A 12230-nucleotide genomic window follows, 5' to 3' on the forward strand; every position below is an offset into this window, starting at 1 on the left:
TTTTTTCAGATGATAACTCTAATGAAAGGATAGGTAGAATAAAAAGTAAAATAAGGAATAAAATAGGTAATGTCCTAATCTAAGACCAAGACATAAATTTTGTTTAAATAAAGAGAGAAAATACCAGAAGTCGTGGATAAAAGGGTTGACATTAAGAATTTCAGGGAAATGGGATGAAAACTTGAAGTGAGATGCTGTGTGTGTTTATATATGTACCATCTTTATACATGCCGTTATTTGACTTTGAAAATTTTTGTATACATAAAAAATTAAAATTAATTAAAAAGTAATAGATCAGCCAGAGGTGATGGCTCACACCTGTAATCCCAGAATTTTGAGAGGCCAAGGTGGGCAGATCACTTGAGGTCAAGAGTTCAAGACCAGCCTTCCTGATCAACATAGTGAAACTCCGTCTCTACTGAAAATACAAAAAACTTAGCTGGGCGTCATGACACATGTGTGTAATCCCAGCTATTTGGAGAGGCTAAGGCCTGAGAATCACTTGAACTTGGGAGACGGAGGTTGCAGCGAGCCAAGATTGCACTGCTGTACTCCAGCCTGGGCGAAGGGCAAGACTCCATTCCAAAAAAAAAAAAAAAAAAAAAGTAATAGATCCACCATGAAGCTCATCGTGTTGTCCCTAGTCTCCTGCTCACCTACAAGTTAGCTCTCTCTCTTGTATTTTTTGTCTTTTATTCTCCTTACTTTTCCTCCACCCTGCTGCCCAAGAGATATTTCTAAATGTTACTCTGATCATACTGCTTCTTGGTTTCAGTACTTTTATTTCTTCCCCTCCATCTTCAGGGTAAAATCTGAGCTACAAAGCCTAGAAAAAAAAGTGGTTTTGTGACCTGATACTTCCTTACTTCTGTGTACTGGGGCTAATAACATCCCCCCAAAATTTGTGTCCACTCTGAACCTATGAATGTGATCTTATGTGCAAATAAGATTTCGTTGACATAATCAAGTTAAGATGGGGTCATACAGGATTAAGATAGGCCCTAAATCCAATGACTGGTGTTTTTATAAGGAGGGGATTTGGGGACAGAGAAATACGGGGAAGAAGGAGGAAGGCAGTCAGAGAATGGAGTTATACAGAGTTATACTGCTACCAGTCAAGAATGCCAATGATTGCCAGTAACCATTAGAAGCTAGAAGGGGTGAAGAAGATCTCACTAGAGCCTTCAGAGAGAATATGGCCCTGCTGAAACATTGATTTCAGACTTAAAGCCTCTAAAACAGTGAGTAACTAAATTATGGTTGTTTTAAGCCATCCAGTTTGTGGCAATTTGTTATGGCAGCCCTACAAAACTAATGCACTCTGTGACTTCATGTCTACTTGGAATATGTTTTGTCGTCTTTGTCTAGCTCAATCATACTGACCATCAAGACCCAGTCAAAAGCTACTTGGTTAATTATGTTGACATTAAAGTGCAAAAATAAAAAATTAAATTTAATCTATGAATTCAGCAAAAATTAGCCAGACTAATTTTTAAGAAATATTATATACATACCCCTAGATTTTAGGCATCCCAAATAATGTCTATTATCTAAACACTTCTTATTTTCACTTTTGACTTTTTCTACTTTATATATTTTTTATCTCAGTGATGGTAGAGTTTTTATCTTAGAGGATCCTTTCAGAGTGCTTAATATTGTATTCTGTACGTTTCACTTGCAAACAGAACTCTGGGAAAATTTCGTGGCCTGAAGAGAAAAGTCTAAAGCTAACCTGTATAAATAAACTTCTTACTACATTTTAACAGCAATAAAATCAACAAAAGACATACACACATTTCTCAAGAACATGAGCATTGAAGTAGTACATACTTGCTCCAAATGCTAGTTCAGGACACTTACTAACTCTGTTACAAGGGTCAATGTTGCTCACCTTTTCTGTGCTTCACCTTCTTCATATGTTATGTGAGTTGAGATTCTAATATGTAGCACATAGTATTGCTGTTAGGACTCAGGAAGTGCTTTGTATGGTGTCTCATGTAGAAAACACCCTCGATAAATAATAGTCTTTTTTTATTATTAATTCCTCTTATGTACACAATTAGATGATCTCACTCTATGACATACATTACATGCAGGAATTTTTGCATTTTGTAATTTTGGTACTGTATTTTTTGATTCAGTGATTCATGTGGGAGATTCAATTTTTAACTGCAGGCTGTGTTGCCAAAAATAAACTGGATTTACAAGTCAGAGAAATAGCTTATCCCTCTGTCATTTGAAAAATTCTAAAAAAGGGAGCTTTTTCTAGTCCCTAAAACTTGCTACCTACAAAAAATGAGAAAAAATAAAGATTCAATTATCTCTTGACCTGAAGTTTATATATAAATTTCATATTTTTCGTATCTAATAAATACAACTCTCTGGTAATTTAGATCTATTAAGGTGAAAAATATAACTACATGTTTCAGATAATAGAAAAGGCAACACTGATATGTATTTAATTCATTTAATCACATAGTGAAATTCTGAAGAACTGTTAATAGGAAGTTGGAAATACAAGATGGTTTTATTCACAAAACAAAATGTAATTAAAATACTCCACCGAAAATTTTAGCTATTTGCACAGCTATGTATGTGATATATTATTATCCATACACAATTAATAATCCTCTTGATTAAAAACTGGAGAGAGAAGCTACTTTTATAAGATTGTCTATTTTTCTAATTTGAGTGTTGTGTCTAGCTTTAATCCAACTCACCTATTCTTCATAGGTCAAAATCAATTTAAGGAGTTTTGTTTGAAGACAAAATGTAAAACGAAAGTAAATTTTGGATAGGTTTCTTTTTTGACAAAGAAAAATTACAAAAATATATTCTGAAGCCATCAGTGGAACATATTTATAAATTAGATTGTTGCAAAAGTAAATGCAGTTTTTGCTACTCAAAATAATAGTTCATTTTTAGATACCTTAGAATGTCCTCACATGCAAAGCAAATTACCTTTCCATTTTTTATTATGTGGTTGTTTTTTTCTTATTTCCTAATTTTTCCTCAATTATTACAACAAACATTTATTACCTGTACAATTTATAAATTATACTATGTTAGAAATGTTATACGAGTATCAAGAAAAGGGAGCTTATTTTTTTCTATTAAGAAACTTGCAATCCGTGGCTTACGCCCATAATCATAGTCCACTGGGAGGATGAGGTGGGAGGATCGCTTGAACCAGGAATTTGAGACCAGCCTGAGCAACATAGTAGGACCCTGTCTCGATAAAAATACAAAAATTTTCCAGACATCATGACACATGCCCTGTAGTCTTAGCTACTCCAAAGGCTGAGGTGAGAGGATTGCTTGAGCATAGGAGTTCAAGGTTGTAGTGAGCTGAAAACACTACTGCACTTCAGCCTGGACAACAGAGCAAGACTCTGTCTCTAAAATAAATAAATAATGTTTTAAGAGAATAATTAAGAAAAGAAAAAGAAACTTGCAATCCAGTTGACTCTCTGTGACCATAACCCAGTAAAATATTATTCAAGAAAATAAAAGCTTTAAGTGCTAAGTAATCTGTTTTTTTTTAACTATGTGATTTTCACATCTTCTTGCTTATTGGAAAAAAAAAAGATCCAAATATTGATTATTTAGAGAACAGTTATATTGTAGCTGCATTTTATGATAATTGCTATCACTGAATTAATTATTACGCTGTGTTGATTTTGGAAGCAGTTCATAGTGGAAGAAGCGCAGGTTTTAAAGCCATGCTGATCTTGTTTCTCTGCTGTGCTGCTGGGGAGAGAACTGCTTAGACCTTTGGCAAGTTACTTTACCTCACTGAACCTTATGGTTCTCATCTGAGAAAAATGGAGATAATAATTAGCATTTCCCCTTTTTGCCAGTTGTGAGGAATTTGAGAATTTCCATGTAACACAACTGTAATAGTTTTCACATGTGACTCTTCCTTAAAAAATCCTTCATAAGCCACAGGCCTGGGTCTTGAGATCTGAATATTTCAGAATTAGTTTATTTAGCCTTCACAGTGCTCTGTGTGTGTGTGTGTGTGTGTGTGTGTGTGCATACAAAAAAAAAGTGATACATCCAGTAATGCAGGCTGAGTATAGGCCCTTTCACAGGTCTCATCAATGCCATCACTTCCTACTGTCTTGCACCTGGCACTTTTTACTTTTCCATTGCCAGCCTGGCTCTGAAAATATTTGTGTTTGCAATCTCCTTTCAAAGGTGGGTGATGAGAGATATTCCTTTCTCCAGAAACTCTTCCAAAATATAAACATAGACACGATGGGGCTGATAAGAGTAGTTGTATTTTAAAATAATTCCACACGAAAGGAGAACGTTTTGCCCATGAGAAGATTCTTAATCAAAGAACACCTGGCATCAGAGGAGTGCATTTTCCATCTGACTGGGCGTTTTGTCACCTACATTCCGAGACTATTAGTATCAAGGAGTTATTTTTAAATGGGCAGTAAGAAAATGGGAATCGGATGTTGGACCTTACCTGTAAGTGATGCTGGATTAGATGAGCATTAACAGAGCAATGAGTACTAAAATGAAAGGAAATCATCTAAATCTCCAGAACCAAGAGAATGAAGACAGAGAGAATGAACAACAGATCAAGAAGTGAGCCCGATGATTTGATAGCCAGAAATCCCAGTAATTCCTTATTAGTGATACAGAAGGGAGGTTAAACTGTCTTTAAGAACTCTCTGAGCTGGAATTGTGGGGAGGATGAAGAGGAGAGATGCAGCCATGAACTATTAATTCATAAAAAGTTGTATCATTATCTGTGTTGCAGTGGAGCAGTCTACCACTTCATGCTTCATCTATCTCTTTTTGTTTTGTTTTGCTAGTAGGCATCATCTTAGTACATATTCTGATATCATTCACACCTTCTGATATTTACTTATAAATATCTATTCTTTCAGCAAAGATTTTTTGAGTGCCTATTATACAATCAATAGCTGCATAGGTACTCTGAAGACAGCAGTGAACAAAACAAGAAAAAAAAAACTTAGCCCTTATAGATGTTTAGGAATAGTTGGGGAGGGAGGCATATGATAACCAACTATATCAGTAAAATAAATATACATTGTGTCAGGTGATAGAAGTCCTGTGGGATAAGCAAACAAAAGAAGGAGAGTGTATATGTGTACATAGCAAGGTCAGGGGACATTTCACTGAGAAAACAACATTGAACAAAAGGCAGAGAGAAAAGAAAATGTAATAAAACAGGTCTGGCTTGCTTAAGAGGTCACTCCAGTTGAGCAGAGCATGGTCGGATGAGACAGTACATGATCTCCAGGAGGTCAGGAAGGTGGTATTAAAGAGATTGTATATGGCTTATAGAGCACTGTAAGGGCTTTGATAATACTGTAAGTAGAATAGGTAGTCATTAAAATGTTTTAAGCAGAAAAATGACATGAACTGACTTACAGGCAGGCAGCTTAAGCTGCTGTGTTGAGCACAGACTGAGGTGAGCTGAAGGCATGAGCAAGACCACCAGGGAACAGATGACTATTGAAATAATCCACTGAGAGAAAGTGATTGTGTAGAAAAAGAAAAAGCCACGAAGATTCTGAGAAGAGGTCCCATTATGAATATTTTGAAATTGTAGATAACAGGATTTATTGCTGAATCAAACCAAGTGTGTGAGGGGAGAGATCTTAAGGACAGCTCCAAGTCTTTTGGCCTAAGCAACAATAATAATGGATATGGAAGACTGCAGGAGGGTCTGGTTTGTTGAGAAAACATCAAGAAAAGAGTTTGAAAATGCTAATTTTGAGATATCCCTTAGTGATTGAGAGAGAAACATCGGGAAATTAGGAAAGAAGAACAAGCTGGAGATATTAGTTGGGAGTCCTAAGATGATGGTGGCTTTTGGAGCCATGAGACTGCAGAAATTTACCAGGGAAATAAAAGTAGGTGGAGAAGGGAAGACACTCCAAGGTAGGGGAGGAGAAACAGAAGCAGTAAAAGAGCCTGCGATTAGGTAAGCAAGTAAATACGGATGAAAACCAGGAGAGGAGAATGTGCTATTAGCCCAGTGAGGAAGTCCTCTGGAAAATGGATCAAGTGCTTAAGAGGACTGAGAATTGAACCCCGGATTCAGTAACATGGAGGTCAATAATGACTTTTATGAGAAGAGTTTTGGTGGAACAGTCAGGGAAAAAGTAAGATAAAATTGGCTTATAAGAGAATGGTAAGAAAAGAATTGGGTACATAGAATAGGGCCAACTTGATGAACAACTAGCTAATTAGATACAAAAAATATTTTTAAAAGATACAAATACATTTAAAATATGTAAAAATGGAAAAGGCAAAAAGTAAGAAAACTCAATTTCCACAAATATAATTTTCTTTTTAGTTGTGAGTGAAAAGGTGAAAAAGTGAAAAGATTCTAAACTTTCACCTTAGCAGGTAAAACGATTTGACAGTGTTACAAATCAAACATCTCCTAGTATCTTTTGTAGTAACTTAAAGTACTCTCTTTTTTCACTTGATATTAGCCAAGAGGCTGAGAAGTGACTAAAGTACTCATTTTTAAGTAGAAAAAGGGATGTTATGTCTAACAGGAATTTAATATACAGACAAAGAAAGGTTATGTTATACATATGCGTGTATATGCATATTAACAGGGATACATTCACCTTCATGACACAAAACAAAAACAAGCAATGGAACAATTTGAAGTATTTTTGTAGTATTTCTATATGCTAAGAGTATGAGTATAGCAATTCATGATTCATACACATATTTAGGGTTATTTAAAATTAAAAGCTTACGTTTAAAAAAATTTATTCACAGCTTCAGAATGTCTTTGTTATATCTGACCTTTGATAGCACATATTTCTTTCCATATATATTTAAAGTGCTCATGAAGTAAACTATTTGCCCTATTGAACAAGTTTCATAACTAATATAATGCATGCCAAAGTATGGTCTTTTGGGAAGTAAAAAGTGTATGGTCATTAAGGGAAATTATGGAAACAGTATCTCAGAAGCAGCATTCAGAAATCAAAGACTGAAAGTAAGATGAATCACTTACCTCCCTAATGTCCCTTTGATACTTGGTGTTCATTTCTTCTGTTTTAATGAGATCCTTTCTTGCTGTCTCTGCTTCCTGTTCCACCTCTCCCACTCGGGAAGAAAGGGCTGCTAAACGTTCTTTCATCTGGGCCATTTCATAGTTTTGCTTTTCAAGCAATTCTTGTAGTTCAACTATTTGACTAGTTTCATCGGTTGAGTCTATAGAACCATTGGACAAACGCTGCAGGAATAGAAAAAGAAATGGCACTTAAGAATTTTCATCTTTCATTTAAAATTTAAAATAAACTTAAAGAAATTAAACTGACACTGCTTTCACACTGAGAAATAAGAAATTCTGAAAAGAACTAGCTTTGCCAAAAAACTAAGTTTCTGAGGAAACTGTTAATTGACATTAAAATATGAAGGTAGATCAGTAATTTTCAATCAGTTTAATAGATGTATTTGAAATGGAAAGTATGCTATGTTCTCTCTATATGTAAAACATAGCATAAAACACTGAGGTATCCTAAACATTAAGTACTAGCTACTATTTTATCAATTAGATATAGTTTATTATTAATTTACAATACTATATTGATATAACACCACACATTATTTTTAATTAATAGGTAAGGACCTATAAAGTGTGCAATTTAAAAATCTTTGTTCAAGATCCTTTGTAAATTTTTAAGTTTTATTTTCAATGATGCCCAGGAAAAGAACTTACCAAATATTTTTTATTAAAGATTATTCCTGCTGTGAATCTGACCTAGCTGGAACAAACATATAGCATAGAAAAGTTTTTATTTCTATATTACTATTAACATAAAATCATGCATGCACACAACCCACAAGAAGGAGGCTAAAGGGGGTTAAATATTTTGAGAGATGATTTTTCTTCTTTCCGAAAGGACTGCATAGAAACCAGGGTTTTCTAAAAGTGTATCTTCAGAAGTATGCCCTACAGCTCAAGTCCAAAATATATAAACAACTCAAACACCTCAATAGAAAGAAAAGAAATCCTCAGATTAAGAAACAGGGAAGAGACCTGAATAAACATTTCTCAAAAGAAGACATACAAATGACCAGCAGATATATGAAAAAATGCTCAATACCAACAATGCATCAGGGAAATGCAAATTAAAACCACAATGAGATATCACTTCATACATGTTAGAATGGCTATTAGCAAAAAGCCAGTAAGTGTTGGTGAGAGAATAAGAATGTGGGAAAATGGAACCCTTGTACACTACTAGTAAAAATGTAAATTAGTATAGCCACTATGGAAAAAAGTACGAGAGTTCCTCAAAAATTCAAAATTATCATAGAATCCAGAAATCTCACTTCTGGGTATATAACTAAAGGAATTGAAATCAGTGTGTGGGAGAGATATCTGCACTCCCATGTTCAATGCAGAATTATTTACAATAGCCAATAAACGGTATCAACCTAGGTGTCTATCACTGGATGAATGGATAAAAGTGAGTGTGGTATACATACACAATGAAATACTATTCAGATTCTAAAAAGAAGGAAATTCTGTCATTTGTGACAACAAGGATGAACCTGGAGGACATTATTCTAAGTAAAATCAGCCGGGCACAGAAAGACAAATTCTTCTTCACCTCGCTTATCTGTAGAATCTAAAAAAGTCAAACGCATAGAAGTTGTTAGTAGAATGGTGGTTGCCAGAGGCTGGAAAAAGAGGATGACTGTGATGAGTTAATGGGAGATGTTAGTTAAAGAGTAAAATGATTCAATTGTACAGTAAGAATAATGTTCTATGACACAGCATGATGACTATAGTTAATAATAATGCATTGCTAGAATAGTAGATTTTAAGTGCTCTCACCACAAAAATGGTAAGTAAGCGAGTGACAGATATGTTAATTAAATTGATTGAATCATTCCACATTGTATACATATATCAAAACTTTACATTGTATCCCACGAATATGTACATTTATTATTTGTCGATTAAAAATTAAGAGGCCGGGTGTTGTGGTTCACTTTTGTAATCTCAGTGCTTTGGGAGGTTGAGGCAGGAGACTGCTTGAGGTGTTGAATTTGAGACCAGCCTGGGTGGCATAGCAAGACCTCATCTCTAGAAAAAAATTAAAAAAAAAAAAATGAGGGTGTGGTGGCATGCACCTGTTGTCCTAGCTGCTCAAGAGGCTGAGGCATAAGGATGGCTTGAGCCCAGGACTTTGAGGCTGTAGTGAACCATGATCATGCCACACCACTCCAGCATGGGCAACAGAGCCTTACAGCCTTTAAATACATGCATGCATACATACATAAATACATACATACATAAATAAGAAAAGAAAAGAAAGTATGGGCTGTATGCGGTGGCTCCCTCTTGTAATCCCAGTAGTTTGGGAGGCCGGGGCAGGAGGATCACTTGATGTCTGGAGTTTGAGACCTGCCTGGGCAACATGGGGAGACTCCATCTCTAAACAATAGAAAAATTACCCAGGTATTGTGGCATGCACCCATAATCCCAGCAACTAGAGAGACAGAGGTGGGCAGATTGCTTGAGCAAGGTCCAAGTTGTAGTGAGCCATGATTGCATTAGCGTGCTCCAGCCTAAGTGAAAGAGTGAGACTCTGACCAAAAAATAAATAAAATAAATAAATAAATAAATATATAAAAATAAAATAATAATAATAAATAAAAGTATGCTCCTCAGCCTAGCTACATTGGAGAAGTTTTGTAGTGAGGACAGTGCAGCAATTTGGGAGAAATAACTAAGAGAAAAAAAAAAAGTAGAAACAGAAAGTATAGAGAGAAAACACAGAAAGTACGCTTATTTCTGCTCACTTTTTAAGCACTTGTTTAAAAACATGAATTTCTTTCAACATGATTGATATATTAGAAAGCAATTTCAATGTAATGTAATTTTTTTGTGTTTTTTAACATGCAATTTTGTTCCTGAGAAGCACTGGCTAAATAGAGAAAACCACACCTGGCTGAAACAAGCCACGTAGGAACACATAAAACGCACACATGCCCATTCCTCAAATATCTAAAACTGACCTCAGTGTCCCATGTATGTTAGAAATTTGCCCATCAACACCTGTGTTACAACTTTCTGTCTGATTTCGGATACCCTTCCTTTTACAACTTCACAAAAAATGAAAGCCTTTAAGTCTTCTAACTCCACAAGCAAACTTCAGCTTTTTCTCAGGAAAAAAAAAAAAAAAAGTATCACTGTATTTGTGCAATTTCTAACTATTTAACAGGTGTAAAACTGTGCTACCATTTTTATTAGCTTTTTTACCTTTATTTTAATGTGACACTGATAAAGCTTTTAGGGTTGTGCCATAAACTTCATTACCCCCTTAAGCCCTGTGTTTTTTATTGCACAATATTGCATGGCTCATGATATTTAGGAATGCAAATGACACATAGAGCAGAACGGACTATAGAAGAATGGGAAGAACAGAAAGCATCATAAAAGCAGTGAGAAAGATAAAACACAGAGAAAGGAAATGCAGGCAAATGGAAAGAAGTAGTGTAAGTCCAATAACCTAATACAATGTGAGAGTGTGGAGAAATAGCTAAGCGAATCAAAATTAAAAGAGCAGAGAAAGACAGAGACAATTGCCTTTTTAAAGTTGACTGGAGGAATTTCTCAATGTGATAAGGCAGAAGTTCTAATAAATCTTACACTTGTCTAGTTACTTGTAGACTGTATACAGGATTTGAAGATATTTAAAATTATGGCAAAACCCCTCTAAAATTAGTTATCATACCTCAGTTATCTCAAATTTGGAAATAACTGACTGGCAATTGATTTCACCGGTCTTTCCTAATCCAGATCTTGAGTGCTGCCTAAAGATTATAAACTGGCCTTTCCGAGTTCAATGTACAGATAGCTGTGTACTGTAGAAGTTCACAATTCCCTTCCTCTAAGAGCAATTCTGAGAGAAATGTTCAGCTCTGATCCTTCAACCAGCAACATTTCCAGCAGAAAGGGGAATAGAGACTCTAAAGGGAGATGTGATTAATGAACTGCAGTACACACTCCAACATTCCCACATATTCGTAACATCACTTACCCCTTTTATTAAATAGAGTTTGGCACCCACAATACAGCAGTTCTATGTTCAGATGTGGAATGATATCTTCACAGAATTAGGTCTGTAGATTCAACTTGTATCTTAAGAGATAATTTAGTAACCAACAGGGATTCTTGGAAATAATGTTTACATGCTATAAATAAAACTACAATGCAATCATGCTAAATAATTAAATTCAAAAACATTTCTTAAAAATAGGAGAAACTATTGTATTCTTGGCGTAAACAAATATAACTTGATATGTTTGTACAATGAAAACAAACACATTACTGATCTCTCCAATAGAATGAATGAATCACAAAAACATTATGCTGAGAAATAGAAGCTACATACAAAAGTGTACATAATGTGTGATTTAATTTATTTGAAATTCTAGAAAAGATCATCCTAATCTATAATGGCAGGAAAGCAGATTGGTTGTTGCCTGGAATGGGAGGTGGAATGGGGGAGGTGGGGTTGACTTCAAGAGGGCATGAGAGCACTTCTAAGGTTTATGGGGATGTTCTTTATCTTGATTTGGGTGTTTATGAAGGCACATATATTTATCAAAATTGACAGAATTGTGCACGTAAATTATATGTTACTTGTACATTAATAAATTTGCTTAAAAAACTATAAAAACCTTGAAAAATAAATTTTTATTTTAAAAAATGTTTTATGGAATTGAAAAATCATATTTAAGATTCTAGAGCTCTAAAGAATTTTGGAGAAACTGAGACTCAGGTAATCACATAGAGGTGATCTGAATTAAAATGCAGAACTTTTATTCCCAGTTCAGTTAATTTACCCCTTTACCATATTGCCTCTTATCAGAACATATAAATCAACAGGATAAAATTGTACATGCTGAGTAATATATATTATATATATAATATATTATATATATAATATTGGTAAATATTTATTCAGTGTGAATGAACGATATTTATTTTCTAATTTGAAAAATGTTTGTTCCAATTCTGTGCACCTGCGCTCCATTAAAATCTTGTTAATGCACTTAACAAGCACATTGCATACTTTTAAATGGGCTCAAGGTAAGAGAAATTTAACTAACTGTAGAGAGCAATCAGGCAATTAAAATAAAACACTTTTAAAATGCTAACTTTTAAAATTCCATTAAGCAGTAAATGTTCACTGCAT

At 34.7% G+C, this 12230-nt stretch overlaps 1 protein-coding gene across 22 annotated transcripts in view; it reads right to left on the reverse strand.

Moving 5' to 3' along the window:
- The window catches only part of PPFIA2 (PTPRF interacting protein alpha 2), a 504804-nt gene that overhangs the window by 120760 nt on the left and 371814 nt on the right, over positions 1–12230 (reverse strand). For all 22 annotated transcript variants that reach the window (XM_050749219.1, XM_050749217.1, XM_050749222.1 and 19 more), the window contains one exon: positions 7025–7246. In XM_050749219.1, coding sequence (XP_050605176.1) covers positions 7025–7246 — 222 coding nt within the window. The remainder of the gene's footprint in view (positions 1–7024; positions 7247–12230) is intronic.

The sequence above is a fragment of the Macaca thibetana genome, chromosome 11, assembly GCF_024542745.1.
Source record: "Macaca thibetana thibetana isolate TM-01 chromosome 11, ASM2454274v1, whole genome shotgun sequence".
NCBI lineage: Eukaryota > Metazoa > Chordata > Mammalia > Primates > Cercopithecidae > Macaca > Macaca thibetana.